The following is a 21,805-nucleotide window of genomic DNA, read 5'->3' as shown; positions in this document are numbered from 1 at the left end:
TCTACATGATGCCTGATGAATGCCAGTGGCTGAAGGATGCACTGACGGAGAGGTAGATTGGCGAACGATGGTGTATACTTATGAACGAAGGTTGTGCTGCTACAAAAAGGAACAAAGTTGTGAGGCATGCAATGATGTGAATGAACATGTGGGTCATTTGATGAGACAAAATAAGCCAGAAACAAAAGGACAACAATGGTATGGTCACCTTTAGAAAATGCTTGTAAGAAAACAGGGGCCTAGATTGTAAGCTTTTAAAGGACACACATTAAGTCTGGAGTGGTGATTATTATTTCTGGATTTTGAGAGGCTGTTTTATATATGTAACCAGATATTAAGAGATAAGAACGAAGCTGAACAGGTTGGGATTAAAGTAATTCAGAACATAGGGGTAAGGAAGACAGTGTTTATATTTTAGTACCACACATACTCTTTGAGACCAATGGAAGAAAGGTTTATTTATTCTGGAACTGAAATTTTCTGTAGCGCATAATCTGCAACCTATCTGTATAGCTCATTTGAACAATTGAAACACAGGAAGCACAGAATAAGAAAGAGGTCCTTTAATCCTGTATAGATTATTGTAATGCCTGGAAACATTCTAGAGTATATTAAGCAGATAATCAAAATGTATTGGCAAAGTCCCCTGAGGGAGGGGAGAAAGAATATGGAACTATTAAACCTTACCATCAAGGAATCCCCTGATACTGTGTCAAACTTTAGGGGCACCCAAATCAATAGCCATGCCCTCGATCATGAGGCTTTTTCTTGTGAAATTTATGTAGGTAGCGGAGAAGCTTAGACTACCCCTAGGCCTGTCTAAGAGTTACTTCTGGAGGACCTCTTTTGTTGCTCAGATGTGGCCTCAGTCTCTCTAAGCCCAATTCTGCAAGTGTAACCACTTGTTGAATAGTGCTCGGAAAACTATTGCTTTTTCATTTCTTTGCTTTGTATATATGTTACACCATAAAACAAGTTAAAAAAAAAAAAAAAGAAGATGGGATCTGTCTCCAGGATGCACGCAGATCTCCCCACGCCACATCAGGGCTTTTGGAGAAAGCATATCTGGCCATACTTCAAACCACAGCTCTACAGTTCAGGTACTTTCCTCCAGCCACTCCCAAACACCATAAACTAAAAAGGGGATATCTATATAATATGTAAGAATAACCTCCAGGATAACCTTTCCACTCTGTTTGAAATTTCTCAGCCACTGACACTTTATTTCATCTCATTTCTTTCTTCCCCCTTTTGGTGAAGAAGGTTTTCTTAATCCCTAGATGCCGGGTCCCATCTCATCCCGGGATTTCTGTCCCATATTGCCAGGGAGGTTTACACCCCTGGGAGTCATGTCCCATGTAGAGGGGAAGGGGAGAATTCACTTGCTGTGTCAGCTTAGAGAGAGAGGCCACACCTGAGCAACAAAAGAGGTTCTCTGGGGGTGACTCTTAGGCCTTATTTTAAGTAGGCCTAGCCTATTCTTTCAGGAATAAGTTTCATAGGGGTGACCCCAAGATCGAGAACTTGACCTATTGATTTGGTTGTCCCCACTGCTTGCTAGATTATCAGAAGTTCTCCAAATGGGGAAGTTGAATATTACCCCCTTTCTCCTCATTCCCCCAAGGGGACTTTGCAAATACTTCTTTATTCACCATCCAAATATCTCTGGCATTTATCAGGGCATCACACTAACCTGGTCAAACCAACAAGTTCTCCTGCCCTATTCAAGATTCCATGTACTAAAATCTTTATTTTGACTAGTACATTTCCTAATGTAACTAATGTAGAGAGCTTAATTGAACACCATAATTACATGGAACCTTGAGTAGGACATGAGATTCTGTTGGTTTGTCTAGAGTGATGCCCTGATAAATCCCAGAGTGATTTGAACAGTGAATAAATAGTATTTGCAAAGTCCCCTTCAGGGAATGGTGAGAACGGGGGAAAATTCAACTTCCCCAAGTTGAATTCTTGATATTCTCACAAGCACTGTGGACAACCAAAGTTATAGGCTGAGCCCCCAGTCTTGGGGTTTGTTCATATGAAACTTAACCCCACAAAGGATAGGTCAAGCCTACATAAAATGAAGCCTAAGAGTCACCCCCAAGAGAACATTTTTTGTTACTCAGATTGGCCTCTCTCTCCAGCCAACACAACAAGCAAATTCACCACCCTCCCCCTGTCTACGTGGGACATGACTCCCAGGAGTGTGGACCTTCTTGGCAATGTGGGACAGAAATCCTAGAATGAGCTGAGACTCAGAATCAAGGGATCGAGAAAACCTTCTCGACCAAAAGGGGGAAGAGTGAAACGAGACAAAACAAAATGTCAATGGCTGAGAGATTCCAAACAGAGTCGAGAGGTTATCCTGGAGGTTATTCTTACACATTAAATAGATATCATCTTGTTATTCAAGATGTAATGGAGAGGCTGTAGGGAACTGCCTGAAAAGGTAGAACTGTATTCCAGTAGCCATGTTTCTTGATGATGATTGTATAATGATATAGCTTTCACAATGCAGCTGTGTGATTGTGAAAACCTGTGTCTGATGCTCTTTTTATCTACCTTGTCAACAGATGAGTAGAACATGTGGAATAAAAATAAATAATAGGGGGAATAAATGTTAAAATAAATTTAGTTTGAAATGCTAGTGATCAATGAAAGGGAGGGTTAAGGGGTATGGTATGTATAAATTTTTTTTCTGTTTTCGTTTTATTTTCTTTTTCTGAATAGATGCAAATGTTCCAAGAAATGATCATGATGATGAATATGCAACTATGTGATGATATTGCGAATTACTGATTATATGTGTAGAGTGGAATGATCAAAATAGGATTGTTTGCGTTTGCTTGGTGTTTTTTTGGTATTTAAAAAAATAAAATTAAAAATTAAAAAAAAAGATTCCATGTACTTATGGTGTTAACTAAACTGATCATATAAATTAAGTTAGGAAATGCATTACCCAAAATATTGATTTTGTTCCAAATAAACATCTCTCCCTTCAGTGTCACACAGAAGTTGAAGTTTTAAAACATGGATGTCACTATCCTTTTACCCAGTCTTCTGATATACCTTAGACCTGTTCAGATCAGCTTCATTCATGTCTCTACTTGATATCTGATCACTTTTTCAACTTTTCCAAGAGTGGGGTAGTGCTGACATTCTTAGCTTCGGAGCTCTAATTTTGAGTCTCAGGTATCATGTAAACACCCGAAGTTTCTGGGAAAGGACATGTTATATACAAACAGCTCACTGTCTCAGAATTTACAATTAACAGTTACACTTCCTGAATATATGTGACTGCTGTGACAGCTTACAGTCAAGAACCCTTTACAATAGGCCCCAACCTGATAACCCATGCTGTCAACTGTAGTTCACCGAATTTTTATATTATACTTAGTCCATATGATTGAGGCATGATAATATTTGTCTTTTTGTTTCTGACATTTTATTCAATATGAGCTCTTAAAGTTCATTCATCTAGATGCATGCCTCACAACTTCATTCTTTCTCATGGCCACTTAGTCATCCATTGTATGTATACACCAGTTTCCCCTTCCAAAGCTTTCTCTTTTATCATTACCTCTTCCTGGGGCTCTGTTGCAGGCTCTCCGGGAGAAGCCCCAGGCTCTCTCTCTCTGCACTTCTTGGTTTCCTGCTGGGGCCCCTACCTTCCCTTTTCTCTTTCCTCCTGATAGAGGCACCTGCTGGGGCCCTGTTTTTACTTGTTGAATTTCACCTGTTGAATGGGGCTGTAGGTCCAGTGAAAAGAAAAGGACACATCGAACTATGCCACTGGATTTTTTTATCATCAGCAAATGCTGTGGCTGGGCAGGAGTCTTTACAAGTTAGATACCCCAAGGGTGGCTTGGTGAGTGGGCCAAGGTGGGACAAGTGTAGGGGGATCTGTGCGACTTTGAGTGCTGAAATGAAATATGTACATGAAAACAAGGCTGCCTACAAACTAAGCAAGTTATCTCTATAGTTGGAGCCCTTCTTTTCCCTCTCTCCCTCCAGCCTGCCTACCTACTCCAGGAGTTTTATCTGCATGGTTTGAGGTATGGCCAGATATGCTTTCTCCAAAAGCCCTGATGTGGCATGGGGACATCCAAGCACATCCTGGAGACAGATCCCAGCACCACATGGAGAGATTTCTACCTTCTCCCCATCTCAAAGGACCCTGTGCCAAATAGGTACCAAGGTTGAGCGACATGTGCTTGGTCGCAGTGCCTCTGTTGACCACCAGGCAGCAATGTTGGTCCAAAGTTCTGGGCTTGGTGGGGCTTCCGTGCTCCCTAAGCAGGTGGACGGCAGAGGGCAGCCTCCCACAGCCCTAGCGCTGAGCAGAGCCTTGCGGAGTGCCAGGGAGAAGGAAGGGGAAGCCTGGCCAGGATGGGGCCCTGCAGTGGGATTGCAGGGAGAGAAGGCGGGCGGGCAAGCTGGGAGGACTGGGCCAAGAATGAGGAGAAATTCTATTACCCCCTCTTCCCACTTCAAAGTAATGATAATAGTTAGACCTTGTGTTTTCCGGTAAGTTATGCTTTTTTTTTGGTCATTGAAACATACACTTTTCTGCACTGACCACTTATTTCCCTGTGAGTTAGGTAGGAGGGTAGGCAAGGCAGACAGTATTTCCATCCCTAATTTATGAGCAAGGGAAACAACGCTGAGAGGCTGAGCCTATCAACAGGGATGCCTCATTGATGTTGGGGGAAAGGGCTGTGGCCTTGTTCTTGAAATTGCCCAGGGCTGAAAGGCTGGGGAAAGGGGGAGCTGTGTGATTTGGAGACTCCTTTGCCCTCAGTCGCCCTGACAGGGAGATAGAGGGAAGGCTGCAGTTAGTGGGGAGTGAAATGGGCGCTGGAGGAAGCAGGGCGATGTGCAAATAGAGCCAGCAGGAAATGAGAAAGTCAGCAGCTTTGGCCAAGGGGAGATAAGCAATCCCAGGCTGGTGGGTGACGTTGCCACGTTGCCACGTGCTGACTTCAGTGTTTCCCAGTAACCAAGGGTTTGCTGGGCAGGCGGGTAGTAGCATCTCAGGGCAAGGGATGAGAAGCACAGGGCAGGAGTGGTGGCGGGGGGGAGGGGGGGAAGGTAGGGAGTCCCTGTCAGAGGCCGGGGGTCCTTGGCTGTGCAGAGTTACTCAGAAGGGGAAAGGAACCCTCCATCTTCAGTAGGATTGTTTTCCTTTGGCCACCGCAGTTGCTACTTGTTTGGATTAACTGATATAAAGCATGGGTATTATCTTAGTGACCCCGTAACAGGCCTCGCTGAAACACCACCTCCTTCACCAAGTATTTCTCAACAGGGAGGGGGCAGAGCTTGGCAGTGAAGTGCCAGAGAGGACCTGGCTCAAATCCGACCTCTGTCACTTACCAGCTCAGTGACCTTGGCAAAGTTACTTAATCTTATAAAATGGCAGGAGTAATGCCTACCTCATAGGGTTGTTTATACTTTGAGTAAGATAATGTTTCTAAAGCTACTGGTCTCGGTAGATGTCATCTCCTCCCTCCCTTCCTCTGAGCTCCATTACAACTCTATCTATGTCTCCTAAGCAGGCACGCTACATAATACTGCCTTGTGTATTCTTCAATTTGGCAAGCATTTTTGAGTACACAGGTACCAGGCACTATGCCGGCTGTAGGGATATCATAGGTTCAGCTCCTGCCTGCAGGGAGCTTTGGAGCCCAGCTGGGGAAGTCCACAGGCAGGTGGCTGCCATGCAGAGAGTGCTCAGTGGTGCCATAATGTGACACACGTGTGTGTATGTGCATTCGTTTCTTCCTCCTGGTAGACTATTTGCTCACGAGGGGAGGGATGGATACATCTTTTGGATCCCTTCGTCTATGGTGACCATATTTCCTGAATTAAAATTAAGGACAGGCGATTGGACAAAGAAGAATATACTTACGGGAACAATGGAACAAAATATTTGAAGTCTGTGCTGACTTGGAAAATTCAGGAATGCTTGCTCTTCCCACAGCGTACAGCAAATTCCTTGGACACAATGGTCACAAAAAGATTTGATGCATGACTGTATAAGCAACTATTATTTCAGTGACCTCTAAAAACCTCCAAAATTTCTAAGGTCATGGCATCTAAAATTCCTAGTATTAAAGACAGGTTAAAAAAATGCATGCCCCCCAGGAGCTGCCCATTTAAACAGGTTGAAAAGATCAGCAGGTGTCATTTTATGGAGAGAGGGGGTCCTCCCAAGAGACAAGTGTCTCCATGGAGTGAGTGGGGATTCGGGAGGGCTGGACTTGCCAGAATGGACAACACGGAAGAGACTTCTGGCAGCCAAGGAGAGGGGAGGTGGTGGGGGTCCCAGAGAGTGAGGGAGGCTTGAAGGAAAGACTCTTGCACAAAACTGGCCCCTGCCCAGTCTTGCCCTGGCTCTTCTGGGAGGGGCTGGCAATCTGAAGTCGGGAGATTGAGGAACCCTTTCAGATTTGGGTCAACCCTTTCATTTTTTTTTGCTCTAAAAATGCTTGACAGGCAAAGCAACTTACTCAAGGACACGCAGCTGTTTAGTGGCTGAGCTGGGACGAGGTGCCAAGTGTTGTCTGACCTCCCAGCTCAGTGCTTTTGCGGATGGAGGGCCTCCAGCTGCAGTCGGGAAGGAGGGCAGCCACATAGCAGGAGTGTTGGGGGCTGGCCAAGATGGGGAGCGGAGGTGTCTTGCCTGCCTGTGTCCTCATAGCGTCTCAGATGGTGAAGGGAGATGTCTTAACACCCGTCCCCGCCAAACCACCCCTCCCCTCCCTACATCTGTCAGAAATGAAAGATGTAGGCTCTGAAACAAAGCCACCAGGACAGTGCCCGCAGGGGGAGGAATCACAGAAGCAAGGGCTGGGTTTCATCCCATCAGCTTCCTCTAGCGATTAACCCAAAACACCAGGAGACACTTCCTTGTTCTCATTTAACAGTACTCCTATCTTCCACCAAGAAATCTTCCCTTCAAGTGGCCCTATAGAGTGCAATGGACAAAACGTCACATGCCTGATGCCTTATCGCCGACCCCCTTAGGGGTCCCTGGCCTCACCTCCCAGTTCTTCCCATCAAGTCCCTTGGACCCAGCTGGGTGCTCTCCTAATTCCCCGAGTCTCTCCACAGTCCCAGCTGGCCACTTCCTTTCCAGTTCAACCCAGGCTGTTCTGGTCTGAGAAGCCTTTGGTGACCCTGCCTTAGCTCGGTGGTATCTACCCTGCCTGTGTTCCCAGCTCTGCTACTGATGAGTGTCTTCCTCCCAGCTCATCTGCAGCTCTCAGTCCTGTGTACATCTCATGACTCGACAGAAGAAATGAGAGTGTTTGTGATTCCAAATGAGAGTTGCTACTTGAATGTCCTGGCACTGAGTCCTTGGGCAGTTCAATGTTAAGGACAGGGAGGGCCTTTGGGAATGCCATTCTGAAAGAAACCTGGCAACCAAAGATCTCCTAAGACAGGAAATGCCTGGTGACTATCTCAGAAGGCCATTTAGTCATCAACAGCACCAAATACTTTATTGCCATTTTAAATTTTATTACATCAAAAGAAAAAAATCCTCCACAAAACAAAACTCCAAAACCCAAACCAACTCAAAGACAGAAGATCATTACCCAAGTTCTAACAAATCCCACCTCCTCAAAACAACCTTATATATATATATATAAAAACAACAAAAAACCCCAAAAGAAATAGAAATGCCAGCTTCAAAAATATTTATCCCAAAAGTAAGGCATCCACTTTACAAAAAAAACAGTAACTGAAGGCGGGAGGAGGTTGGAGGAATGAGAGGAGAGCGGATAAGACGATGGCCCCCCACCCTCAGGGGCCAACCCCAGCCCACCTGCTGTCTACTGTGAAGGGACATAGTTCAGGCCAAACCCAGCATCTCACTGACAGTGAGTCAGGTAGGCTGGGGGGGCGGGAAGCTGGGAGACCCAACCTGGCCCAGGCAGGGTTCCCTGGGTGATTCCAGTTTAAGCCAAGGGAATGGGGAGGTGGGGGATGGGGTAACTCTGCTTTGGAATAAAAGGGTCCTATGTCCTTAGCACAATAAGTAAGGTTGGGGGGGTTAAAAGGTCCAGGGCCTTCCTTTGGAGCACAGGGAAAGGCAGTTTCCGCCCACAGGACAGCCAGAAGCCCACACGCCACAGGTGTCTCAGGGGCCCACGAAAAGGGACCAGAGAAAGGGACTTTTCTGGGGGTGTTCAAAGTGGGTGCCCTTTCGCCACTGCCTTCTCATTCTGCCCCAGAGGCTGTCCCAAAGTCAGGAAGGGTGTGGAGGCTGGGAAGGAGGGACAAGAGGAGCAGGCCTTCAGAAAACACTCTCTCCACACAGTCTCTGGGGTCTCTGGGGCACCTTTGGGGAGCTGGGGAAGTGCCCTCCCTCCTAGGGAAGGCATTTAATACCAGGTCTGTCCTGAGGGTTAGAAATAAGGGGTATTTTTAGGCCCAGTTCTTTTAGGCCCAGTTCTTGGATGGGAGGCGACTTAAGGCCGATTTAGCTCCAATTTCAGGCCTAAAGGGCTTGGGGACTCTTCACAGCGGGTCCTGGGGCCAAGGCCCAGGCAGGAGAAGGGCACGACCACCAGTGCCCAGCAGCGCTGCAGGGGGTTTGTGAGCTCTGCTGCAGGGAGAATCCGGCTACTGTGCCTTCCCATGGGTGTGTGGGAGGGGTGGGGTGGGGAGGAGGAGCTGAGCATTAGGAGACAAATGTCCACTACATTGAAAATAAATCTTTCTGGCTTCAGGAAGCTTTGGCACCAAGTTGAAGGCAGGATGCAGAAGGCAGGGGCAGGGCTGGATCTCTGCAATCTGAGCCTTTCCCAATATGCTCCACGGGCCTGGCCTGGAGTTAGGGGAAGAGGGCAGTACTCCTCCTAGGTCCTTAGCTCAGGGGGAGGTACTATCCTGAAAGTAACCTCCCTCTGGACAGGGAGCCCAGGTGGGGAGGAGTGGCGGGGGAAGGTGGGGAAGAGGGCAGAAGGGAAGCATCCCTTCTGATCTCTTAGGTCCCTGGTGAGGGGAGAAGGGACAGGTCTGTCCAGCTGACCTTTAATGGTGACAGATCTGCTTGAGTCGGCCCCTCCCCAAGCAGCTCATGGTTGCTCCCACATCTCTGTGAGCTGAGCCTTCCCTTGGGCTCAGGAACGGGAAGGTAAGGCAGGGAAGGCAGTATTGAACTCTGGTTCCTGAGGAGGCAACTGAGGGCCTGTGCCCAGCAGGGAGGGCTCTACAGGGCACTCCTGGCATTTCCCTCTCCTCTAACGGCTCAGAGCATGGACAACCCTCACAGGGGGCCTTGCACATAGGAAGGAGAAGCTGGTGCTTTGGGTACAAATGCCAGTGTCTTTGTTTACAGTTTCTCACCACCCACACCCAGGTCTTGTCCTGCCTGACAGGAGCTGAGGAGTGTGTGCGTGCGTAGTGTGTGTGTGTGTGTGTGTGTGTGTGTGTGTTGAGAGACCTGGGCAGAGAAGTAGGGCAGAAGGGGGGGATTAAGGAAGTAAGAGTCAGCCAGGAGGGGTGTGGCGGTTCTCAGGCCTGGGGCTGCTCTACTGCATCCTTCTCCTCGGTGGGAGTGTGCTGACAGATGGGCTGCTGCTGCTCCTCTATCCCCTCACTCATCTCCTCTGTCCCCGAGCTCCTCTCCAACTCAGGGTACACGACCACACACAGCTTCTGGCTCACCAAGGTTAGCAACTCTGCAGGACAAGAACATAGAGAAACGACATCAGTGCCGGAGTGTCTCTCCAACCCCGCCAGCTGGTCATGGCCTTTCCCATCTCTTTTGCTTTAGCTTTTGCCTCAGCCCCACAGGCAGGGTCTTTAGGAGACTTCCTCTCCAGGAGATGGGTGCCTCCCCTTGCCTCCAGAGTCCTCTGGGAAGCCGGTTTCTGCAGGCTGACCCTTGATCAACAGGGCCCCAGGCTTCCACCTTCCCTACTCCCTTTGATCTCTCATTCCAGCATCTCCATTATCTCTGCCCAGCCCCAGGCAGTTCCTTCAGGATAGCTAACTGGTTGCCTATCCTTGTAGGTCTAAGGTCCATGTGGAAAGGTTGCTCTTCTCTTCTCTCCTCAGAGGTCTCTGGGCAGACGCTTTCCGGCTCCTGGCTCCTTCTTCAGAGCTCTGTGGACCCAGACTCAGGTGACACTGGGCCTCCTGACCCTGGTGGGGCACCTGCCAGATGGCCACCCACTCTATCCCAGACCAGCAACCCCGTAGCCACCCAGAGCCTTCAACAACTCACCAATGAAATCATCGAAACACTGGGGCTTGTGTTGCCAGTAAACACCCAGGAAATAAACAGGCACTCCTGTCAGCATGATGGCCAAGCCAATGCCACACACCACTGGCTCTGACCATAAGCTAAAGACCAGCAGGAAGGCCCAGAACAGCAGGTAGACGACGGGGAACAGCAGGTTGATCTGTGATTGGAGCAGAGATACCGTTAGCTGTTGCGGTTACCATAGACCCCAGGATCAGGGCATCCGCAGGGGAGGATGGAAACAGCTGCCCCATTCACACAAATCCTTGCTTCCCAGGGTGTCTGCTACCACCAAAGAAATGATGATCTGAGGATAGCAGCCAGGAAGAGAGGTCGTTTATAAACCCAAGCTGCTAACCAGAACCAGTATAGGAGGAGGAAGGGAACCCCAAAAGGAGGCTCTCTCTCTCACCTTGATGGGGCGGGGCATGTCAGGTTTCTTCCAGCGAAGGACTATCTGTCCAGCAACTGTGACCCCATAGAAGAGGTAGTTGATGAAGCCCACGTAATTGATGAGTGTGTATATGTCACTGGTGACCAGCATCAGCAGGGTGGAGATGCACTGGAGGAAAGGAAGACGCTCATCAGTGACGGAGGGAGGAAGTGTTGACAGGCCAGGTAGCTGTTCCCCTGACTCCAGGCAGAAAATCCCATCTAATAATAGGTTATCTCATGGAGAATTTACAATCCCCCCCCCTCCCAGTAACCTTCATTACCAGGAAGTTCTTTCTTATTTTAGGAGTCATAATCAAAATATTGAATCACTGGTATGGCACGAACCTAACCAATCAGAACAGTCACTGGCTCTCAACAACTGGGTTGATCACACTGGCATCACCAGGTTTCATTTACATATCTCCCTTGGCCTGTAGCTCCAGTTAATTTCCTTTTTATCCCTTAGGGAACAGTGTTAACTGCAGATGAAAGCATTATTTTACCCTCATCCTCTTTCCTGGCTAAGTCATCTGATTTTTCTTCTTATCTCTCTTTATTCAACAAACAGTTACATAGCACTGACTAGGTATCAAGTCCTAGTCTTAGCATTCTATAAATATTAGTTCACTTAATCCTCATAGCCTCTTTATGAGGTTTTCTTAATAAGGAGCATTTTCCAACTTCAAAATCATCTCAGCAGCTCCCTTGGAACCATGTTCTTCCCCTTTGCTAATCTGTAAAGGCCAATAAAAGATTCACTTCTTTTGTGAGATCTGATTGTGAGGATGCTCGGGTGATTAGGCCAGATTCTTGTTGTACTTGCCTTGCAGTCATACTGCAAGTGGCTCAGACTGTTTGTGGCCCACTGGGAGTATCGAGTCTTCTCCAGCCACCTTTAACCAATCAAGATGACCTTCATCCCTGATCTGAACATTCTGAAGTTCTCCCTAAAATTGTACAATGTCCTTCACTCCAGAGAGCTCTGTTATCCTGGTTTCTAACTGCTTTGCTGTTAGACCAAAGTCATTTTCAATGTTTTATTCAGGATCCAGGAAGGAAATTTAAAAATCTCTAAAGACTCAGTGGAGATGTCTTTCTTCTTTCCTCTAGTTCTCTCTTAATGGTTCCTATTTTTACTCCTATTTTTCCCTCATCCCAAGTTTCCTCTACCTCATTTTCAGTTTCAGTCTTTCTTTCTTTAAGATTTTTGCTATTTGGTGAGCCTTGATGCACTGAATTTATTTCAGTGATATTGTCCAAGAGGCTGGAAGGGCCTCTTGGGGCATGGAGATTGATTGGGAGGTGGGGGGTGCTCGGTGATCAGCAGGGAGCCGAGCCCTTGTTGTACCCCTGTGGGTACAGAGAACAGCCAGGGGAAGAGGTTGCAGAACCTGGAGAGGTTGCAGAACCTGGAGAGAGTCACCATCTTGACAAAAGGGGAGGAAGGCATGGGGGCTGGCAGGAGATCATTGGGGTGTTTCAGAACTCAGGGTCTCTTGATATTAAGTCCATGCATATCATTTGCCAAATTATCTAAGATCCACTGAAACCCAGGAGCAGACCAGGAGGGTGATGGTGCATGAGCGGAAAGCATGAACTACCAGTTCAGAGCAGGCACAAAGAGAGGAAGGGTGTGTGCAGGGCTGGGAGCTAGAGGGGCCTTTACCGTGAAGAGGAGGGCTGGGATTGGGGTACAGCGCTTCACGTGGATCATGGCCAACACTCTGGGAAGGTGGCCCTCCCTGGCTCCAGCAAAAAACAACCTGGTAGGGAGAAAGGCAGGTCAGCCTGGGATAGCCCACGCACTCTCCTCCCCCAAAGGGATGCCCTCCCCAGCCCAGGCTCCCTCCTCCATGCCCACCTTCTGCCTGCAGGAGCATCTACCCTAGGACCAGGTCCCCACTTACATGTGTAAACCTCCAAGCCCACCAGTCACGGGACCCATGTTCACAAATGCAGAGGCAGGCAAACCAAAAGCAGCCAGTGGAGAGGTGGATGGACCTCGAGAGTGGTCAGTGGCACTGGGTTTCCAAGGATTATACTGCCACTTGGTCTGTGGCTTGCAAAGCTTGGAACATAGCTGGGGCAGCTTCACTCCTTGGCCTAAGGCCTTAATCTTTAAAAAAATGTGCTTCTCCTGCCCTCAAGGGAGACAGGTTTTCTGATAACACTGGGACTGTATTATGTACTGACAGCCTTAAAACATTCCTATCCTAGTGGTTGCCTCTGTGGAGGTGGGAAGGAAGTTGAAAGGGGCATGAGGACATTCAGGGGATATGTGAAAGTGTTCTACATCTTGCTTTGGGTGGTGGTTTCATTCTTTCTACAACTGTCAGAACTCATCACACTGTAATCAAATAGCCTTGATTCTTTTTTGTTTGTTTTGCTTTCTTTAAAACATTGATTGTAATCTCTATTATCTCTTTTTTTTTGGGGGGGAGGGTTAGGTACTTCCTTTAATTCTTTTTTTTTTTTTCTTTTTCTTGAGACATCTTCATGCACCATACGGACCATCTAAAGTATACAATTAGTGCCTCAAAATATCCTCACAAAGTTGTGTATTCATCACTGTGATCATTTTTAGAACATCTGCATCATCCCAGAAAAGGAAATAAAAAGAAAAAAGAAAAAACCATATATCCCATCCTCCTTGTCCCTCCTTCTCACTGACCACCAGCATTTCAATCAACCCATTTTTTTTACCCCTCATTGCTCCCTTTTATTTAATTTTTGTCCTTATTTTTTTCTCATCTGTCCATACCCTGGATAAAGGGAGCGTCAGACACAAGGTTTTCACAATCTCATGGTCACACTGTAAAAGCTATATAATTATACAATCATCTTCAAGCATCAAGGCTACTGGAACACAGTTCAACAGTTTCAGGTACTTCCCTCCAGCCACTCCAACACACCATAAACTAAAAAGGGATATCTATATAATGTGTAAGAATAACGTCCAGGATAAACTCTCAACTCTGTTTGAAATCTTTCAGCCACTGAAACTTTGTCTCATTTCTCTCTTCCCCCTTTTGGTCAAGAAGGGATTTTCTTAATCCCATGATGCCAGGTCCCAGTTCATCCATGGGATTAATGTCCCATGTTGCCAGGGAGATTTACACCTGTGGGAGTCATGTCCCATGTCGGGTAGAGGGCGATGGGTTCACCTGCTGAGCTGGCTCAGAGAGAGGCCACATTTGAGTAACAAAGAGGTTATCTGGGTGGGGGGCGGGGGTGTGTGCGCGTGACTCTTGGGCATAATTATAAGTAAGCTTAGCTTCTCCTTTGCAGGAATAAATTTCATAGGGGCAAGCCCCAAGACTGAAGGCTCCATCCATTGAACTAGTCGTCCCCAGTGCTTGTGAGAATATCATAGCCTTGATTCTTGAAGATGATTGAATAAGAGTTTTTAAGGTGACTGTGTGATTGTGAAAACCTTGAGACTTACATTCTCATTACTACTGTATGGACAAATGAGTAAGAAAAAAAGAAATAATGGGGTTATGGTATTACAGGATGTTTTGGGTGTTCTTTTTCACTTTTATTTTTAGTTTTTTGGAGTAATAAAAATGTTAAAAAAAACAATGTGATGATGAATGCACAGCTATATGAAACTATTGTAAACCACTGATTGTACAATTTGGATGATTAAAGGTTATGTGAATATATAATATCTCAACAAAACTGCATTAAAAAACTCATCACACAGAACACTTAGGAGCTGTGTATTTTATAGTATGTAAATTATACCTAAATACTTATATTCTTTGAGCTACTTATACTAATCCCAAGAAGCCATCCTAATGAAATGAACAGTTGGTCAAAATGTATATAGAAAGATATTCTGATAAGAAAAAACTGGAAATAACCTATATGCCTAGAAATAGGCATGTACTGGTTATACAAATTATGGTGTATCCAAAAGATGGAATATTTTGTAGCAATAAAAAGGATTTGGAAAAAATGTGATTATATGAGAACATACTCACAATATAATGTTAAATTATTAAAAAAGGAGAAAACACTGTATGGTTCTATACAGTATGAGTCCAGTCTTAAAATTATTTATAGGCATATGGAAAAACAGATTAAAATACTAACCAATTATCTCTGTGTGGTGGGTTTATGAATGATTTTAATTTTTCTTATACTCTGTAGCACATTTTTTAAAACTCTAAAATAGAACATTTATAATCAGAACAAAATTTTTTTTTTAAACTTTAGAAAAAATTAAAAATTTTAATCTTGAGGTAATTGTAGAGTCAGAGGCAGTGGTAAGAAATAATACTGAGAGGTCCTGTGTATCCTTTACCCAGTCTCTTCCAGCAGCAAGATCTTGTAAAACTACACTAATAACATCACAATCAGGATATTTAAGCTTTGTTCTGTTTTTTATTTATTTATTTATTTTACATGGGCAGGCACCAGGAATCGAACCTGGGTCCTCTGGCATGGCAGGCAAGCATTCTTGCCTGCTGAGCCACCATGGCCCACCCTTTGTTATTTTTAAAAAGAAAAATTTTAATATCAATAGCAGCCCTTCTTCCCTTTCCCTCTCTCAAGAGAAAAGAGAATACTAAATTTTAGCAAGAATTAGACCACTTTATCTTTTTTTCTAAGATTTTGTAGGGAAAGGAGCCATCTAAGTGGTGTGAGGAAGGGAATGGTATGAAGGGGACAGAAAGGCACCAAATCCACACACTGGGAGTTTTGAAGAGAACCATTTTTGATTTTTGCTTACACTGAATACTTATGTACTTGCCATCATCAGCTTCCAGGCCAGGGCCACTAGCTTCCTGCTGCCAGGCAGTGTCCCTGCCCTTCCCCCATGCCATCAGCCCTCTGCTGTGCAGATGAGGCGCCAGGCTGAGCCCCGCACCTCATCATGCACATAGTCAGGAGCCTGTGTTCCAGTCCCTCCTCCACCTGCAGCCAGGGCTAAGTGAAATTGTCCAGGCCCAGCAGCATGTGCAAGTGTCAAATTCACAAGAGACAATTCTTGCTTGCCCTACTAGCTGACAACGGAGGAGACAACGACATGAAGCCTAACACCCACCCACAAGCACTCCTATTTTTCAGGAAAGATCATCCTCTCTATTCCCCAAAATGCCAAAGAGAGAAGTAGAGAGAGAAGGAGGGAATGGGAAGGAAGGAAGGGACTGGAAAGGTGATCAGAGGAGGCCTGCATGCACACACAACTATACCACATGCACGCAGACCACGGCTGGGCCTGCCCGAGGGACAAATCCCACTCTAAAGTGACTGCAGCCAGTCACTCTCTTCCAATAGATCCCAGAGCGCCTCATGGGTCACTGTTCTTCCACTGCTTGCCCTTGGGCTGGGGCCTCCACGTGGCCACTGCTCCTGTGTAACACGCACACGAGGTTGCTGTGGGTGAGTGTCATAGGGCCCTGGGGTACAGGTGACACACATGCTACCTTTTCCCTGCCCTATGTCCTGAAAATACAGCATCTCCTCACTTCATGGGAACTCCTTTCTGATGTGACAGGTGGCTTGGGAAGCAGGTAAGAAGCTTAGGGGCTCGCTGCTTTCCCCAGCTCTTTGGGTAGGACTGTGCCCTGGGGCAGGGGGCTTTACAAGAGCCCTGGCAGGATCCCACCGAACTGCACAATTGGAAGTCACTTCACATCTGCTGGCTTAACAGTCCATCCTGGCCCTATCTCACATTCAGTTCAAGACACAGGAGACAGCAGGAGGGGACAGCAAGGTAGAGCCAGATCCCTGGATCTATGGAGGCAGGAGCTGGATTCTCCTGCACCCATTCATGCTTCTGATCTCCCAGAGAGCTTTGGGGTAGAGACTGTGGCTAAAGGGCAGGCCTTTCTTTGGACAAATATTCTCTTTCTCTCTTCCCCACCTTCCCCACTATACATTCTCCACCTGAGGCTCACTTAGGCCAGGCAAAGGCCTCCCACAGCTGCTGTCTGGAGAGCAGGGTGGAGCCCTGCATCCTCAAGAACATCCAGAGATGACTCAACCCCACCTACAGTTGGATACCATAACTTCCGTGGGAGGCCAGACCCAGAGGCCCCAGGCATAGCTCTCAATCTTGCTCCCTCTCAGAGCGGGTTCCTTTCTAGCCAGCAGCAACCTGTTTCTAGACAAGGTAAAAAAGGGCCTCTAGGACTGCAGCCAAGGGACTGTCCATCTCCCAAGCACAGCCCCCCACCTGAGTGCATCAGGCAGGCTGGGGACCTTCTCATTCCTGTGCTCCATTTGAAGCCATTAGAAGTGAAGCATCTAGAACTTGCGTGCCATGCACACTGTAGGCAGTCACGTGAGCAGCACATACCCCTGTGCATATACACTGACATATGGACACCCTCACGTGAGCACTCATCCCTCTGCAAGGCCAGCACCCAGCTGCCCACACAGACCCCCCTGTCGGAGACATACGGACACATACACAGAGCAATATGCACAGCGGAACGGGCCCCGGGCCAGGGAAGGCCCAGGTAGCACTCACCGGGAGGAGGTGAAGAGAGACCCATTGACTCCGCCAAAGGTGGACAGGGCCACGGAAATGGGCATGATCCAAGCCATGACCCCTAGGAGCTTCTCTCCAAAAGTCTGGGAGAAAAAAACAAGGGGAGCAGTTGACAGGGAGAGGTTATGTCTCAGGCTGAGCACTCATCCCAGTAGCAATGGCTGGCGTGCCTGCTGTTCTCCTTTTCACCCTCTCTGGGTTTCCCCACCCGCTGGCCCGCACTTCACTGCTGGGAATGGTTCTCTCCTATCTGCATCCTTACTGATTTTCTCCGGCCAAGTTCCTGGAGGAGAAGGATTTCTATAGTGCCCAGCCTCTGCCTCGTGTACCACCACTGCCCACCATAATAACTACACAGTGTGGAGTCAATTAATGTCTTTGGCTGATTGACCAAAGGAGACAGTATATAGTAATAATAATAAATAACCAACATGTATTATCCCCATTTTATGGATGAGGAAATTGAGGCACAAATTGACGAAGTCGTTTTCCTAAGAACACACACTCAGGAAGGGGAGGGGTCTGGACTAGAACTCAGCCCTCACCTGCATTACACTCTTCCTCCCACACAGTGAGAGGCAGGGGCTTCTGAGGCACACAGATCTGGGTTCAAATTCGAGCCCTCCAGTCAGGAGCTGTGAGACCTCGCATGAGGTGCGTAACTTTTGAGCCTCAGTTTCCCAGTTATAGTGATGAATAGTGATGAATCCCAACTTGTGGTATGGTTGTGAGGGTTGAAAAAGATAATGTCACAGGAAAAAAATGTAAGAATAAGCTGCTGTTTAAGCTGAGAAAGAGCAGTTTGTGAAACTCATTTTTTTGTGAACTGAAGGAATATAAAATATAGGGTGATCAGTCTTATTTTCAGAGCCAGCCACACCTGATGATAGTACATTCTGAGGGGAGAGGACAGTGATGTTGGTGGCAGGAGGGGTTGTCAGACTTGAGGATCTGCTGGGGAAGGCTGCTGGTCATGGGAATAAGCTCCCATGAAGACAGGAGAGCCTCCTTCAGAGTCTTTGGAAACAGGACAAATGGTGACCCCGTTTGGTGGGGTGGGGACATGGCCCAGCCTAAAGCCAGGTGAGGAAGCAAAATGGCCCCCAGCCCGTGGACCTGAATCAGCTTTTTCTCCAAAAAGCACAAATCGCTCCCACTCCATAATTCTTTACCTGACACACTTTGCTGTGATGAGGGAAGGAAATAAGTTTGCATACTTTGCAGGAAACAGAGACAGAAATGGTGTGTCTGGTACGAGATGATACTTTCTGAGGAGGAGCCGGTCTCCTTGGTACAATTATTAAGTTTAGATTTAATGACCCCAGATAAGGGGTCAGCAATCGTTTTCTGTAAAGAGTCAGATAGTAAATATTTTCCACTTTGGTAAGCCATACAGTCTGTCACAGCTATTCAATTCTGCCGGGGTAGCTGTTCTAGGCACAACTCAGGTGTCAGTTTGCTTGCTCCTGGGCACTTGGAGATGGCCCAGGGAGGACCGAGTGTGGTCTCTGCCCTAAGGACCTGTAATGATTTCCACTCTGAGGATTTGTAGTATGTCCAGTTCCACAAGGCATGTGATCAGGGAAAAGTAAGTGGGGCTAAGCAGTCATGTCTATTTCAACACTCCTGATTTGAGAGACTGAAGTTTGATTTCTTACCACAGCAACTGCATTGGATGCCAGCAGCTCCTGGGGGGACATTGCAGTGACATAAGCGACGTTGGCAAAGACATACACAAATGTGACCAGTGGGATGGAGATGAAGATGGCTCTGGGAAGGTTCCTGTAGAGGGAGAGCAGATGAGAGAGGAAATTGGCACCCAGGGTCCAGCTGCCTCCCCATGGGGTCCAAGGGGTACCTTCTGTTTCTGTGCATGAGTCTAACCTTACAGCCTCTGTGATACTCCCTCTGCGAATTTTGTCTCAACACAGGCAGGATAACTTGAAGGGAGTGAAATAGTTTATGCAGGATACATCCTTCAAACCTGCTGATTTCTTCTCGACTGGAATCCCTACAATGTACCCCTTTCTCTTGCCTCAAGGTACAAAGTCTGGACTGTCTTGAGATAAATGAGTATGATGCCTGGGAGCGTCTTGCGGGCAGTGGTGCTATCTTAGCAGAGTTTTCAGCTTTTCACCTGCTCTGTGACAGTAACTGGATCATTGTTCTGGCCCTCACCGAGTGACAGATGGTTAAAATTCCTTAGAAATGAGCTATTTTTTCAGAACAGACCAGAGCGGAGAGAAGTAGGCAGTGGACACCTGGCTTCCTCCTTTCAGGAAGGGAGCGGGGAAGAGCTGGGCCATTTCAACTTACCTGTAGGGATCAACAAGCTCCTCAGTCACATAATTAAGAAAGTTCCAGCCCCCATAGGCAAAGGAGCCCTGAAGGAAAGCCAGTGCGATGAGGCCAATGTCGGGCTCCTGGAAATTCTCAAATGCATTCTCTGGCTCTAGCCAGAAGTATTTTCCTGTGAACACAATAGGCAGAGGCTGTTCAGAGACATGGGTCAGAAGTACCAGCATCCCTTGGTCTAGCTGGTACATTCTGTGCCTCTCTCTGAGGCAACGAGGTTGAATCTTTGCCCTTCTTCCAGTGAATTCAATCTAGTAAAGAAGTGTGGCTAAAATGAGCAGGGAGCTACAGATCTAGAACGTGTCAGAGCATGGTAACCAGAAACTCAAATGGGGTTTCAGGTTCAAAGACAATTCTGAATGTTTCTCTTTTATAAGGGAAAGTTACTTGGAAGGAAGGCCAGGGGAGGTCACTGGGCAGGGGAGGGTAAATTAGGAGACTGGTGGCCCAGGGAGCTTGCTTGGTTGCAGAGATTCAGGACTGGAGCCACTGGGCAGTCTCCTGAGCACCGTGAGTCTGTACATTTTCATGAAGAAAGCATCAAGTACAGCCAACTCTCAAACTTCAACTTTCAAAGGTTACTGACTGATGTCATGAGATACAGTAAGTGATCATATGTTACTTATTTGTCTGTAATCCATCATTCAGCAAGGAAATGATGAGATTAGAGTGGTCAGAAGAAGGGATTGAGACCAGATTAGCAGGGACTCACTATCTTTGAACAAACAGCACAGTAATTTCCTTAAATCTAAATTCCTAGAAATAAGAAAAACTGCTCAAGAACTTAATCCAACCGATTAAAATAATTACACATGCTATATAGCAGAAACTTAATTAGGTTTCCTGGAGTAAAAAATCCAGGCTCCCCACACGGCCTTTAGGACTTGCAGGCAGGTGGGAGGGCTCCCTGTTTGTCATCTGACTTTCTCCATAAGGCAGTGATGCTGGGCAAAGCCTAGTGGTGCCACGGGTCCCATGGAAACCAAATACAGACTCAGGCTGGGAAAGGACCAAATCCATTGGGGAATGTTGGCAAGGGCCCCGGGAATGCAGAGCTCTCTCTTGTAGAGATTATGAGTAATTCTGGAACATATAAAGATCTGCTCTCCTGTCCTCCATTTTAAGATATATACAAAATATGCTAAAATGTAGATAGAGTGCTTCCTTGGAGTTAGGGCAAGAGGACAGGAGGGGTCTAGAAACCTGGGGTGTTCTCCTCACTGAGTTAGGGCCATGAAGTGAGCAGAGAAGATGGGCCACTGCAAACCAGGAAGAGCATTCCCTACTTCCAACCATCCCGGGGAAATGAATGTCTCTCCTGCTCTGTCAAGTAAGTGAAGAAGAGAAGTGACTCAAGGTCAGAGTTGGGAAATCTCAGGGTGTGCACACATCTGAAGATGACATGAAGGGGTGTGTACAGGCAGGAGGTGGAAAGTCAGGAGTGACCCTGTTGCCCCAATAACACTCACCTTTGCAGATCTGTACGATCCCCATGATAATGATCAGGGCCAGGGCCAGGAGCTTCCCAGCTGTGAAGATATCCTGAACCCGGGTGGCCCATCGCACGCTGGCACAGTTGACCCATGTGAGGAGCACTGAAATGACAGACCCCAAACATACTCTTCAGGGGCCCAAGTGAGGCTACGCGATGTCCCCTACACAGACGCAGAAACACTCCTTGTTTCCAATGACGGGATTACAACAGGCGAGCCAAACATTCTGCAAACTCAGCCCAGTGACCAGAAATTTTGGCTGGGTTAATGGGTTACAAATAGGGATTATATGCCCCAAATTAGAGCTTGGTCAGAGCGTGCCCTGCCCACGGCTGGAAGCCAGAAGTGAGCAGGGAAGTGTGGGCACCGGCATTGGGGTGGGGGTGGGGGAATCAGTGACTGATCAAGGCAGGAGTGTGGACTTTGCCTTCAAGCCCCTATATGTTTAAGGGGAGCCCTGAGCAGCTGGTGGGATCCTGTCACTTTGCTGAGCCAGATTTTGGGGCCATGGAGGTCTCAGGGAATCAAGACCTGGATTTTGTTTGTATGTTAGGTTTATCAAGGTACAATTTATAGAGTAAAATTCACATTTTCTTGCATACAGTTTGATAAGATTTGACTTTTACTTATCCCTGACAATGTGCCTGCAAGGTAGGCTATATCAGCCATACTTTATAGATAAGAAGCAAAGAGTCTTCCTCCCCTCTACTCCCAAACCACTTTATTTATGTCTTATTCTGGCAGTTTAATTTTTTTTTT

General features: G+C 47.0%; 1 protein-coding gene across 3 annotated transcripts in view; it reads right to left on the bottom strand.

Annotated features, from left to right (window-relative positions):
- Positions 1-8,452: 8,452 nt before the first annotated feature.
- The window catches only part of SLC7A8 (solute carrier family 7 member 8), a 47,885-nt gene continuing 34,532 nt past the window's right edge, over positions 8,453-21,805 (bottom strand). For all 3 annotated transcript variants that reach the window (XM_077127192.1, XM_077127194.1, XM_077127193.1), the window contains 8 exons: positions 21,023-21,148; positions 19,515-19,668; positions 18,857-18,980; positions 17,178-17,281; positions 12,360-12,456; positions 10,671-10,820; positions 10,241-10,418; positions 8,453-9,692 (listed from right to left, as the gene is read on the bottom strand). In XM_077127192.1, the coding sequence (XP_076983307.1) occupies positions 9,526-9,692; positions 10,241-10,418; positions 10,671-10,820; positions 12,360-12,456; positions 17,178-17,281; positions 18,857-18,980; positions 19,515-19,668; positions 21,023-21,148 (1,100 nt within the window). In that variant the 3' untranslated portion in view covers positions 8,453-9,525. The remainder of the gene's footprint in view (positions 9,693-10,240; positions 10,419-10,670; positions 10,821-12,359; positions 12,457-17,177; positions 17,282-18,856; positions 18,981-19,514; positions 19,669-21,022; positions 21,149-21,805) is intronic.

This window comes from Tamandua tetradactyla, chromosome 14 (assembly GCF_023851605.1).
Source record: "Tamandua tetradactyla isolate mTamTet1 chromosome 14, mTamTet1.pri, whole genome shotgun sequence".
NCBI lineage: Eukaryota > Metazoa > Chordata > Mammalia > Pilosa > Myrmecophagidae > Tamandua > Tamandua tetradactyla.
The sequence above is the reverse complement of the archived record's forward strand: the minus strand, read 5'-3'. Positions and strand labels throughout refer to the sequence as shown.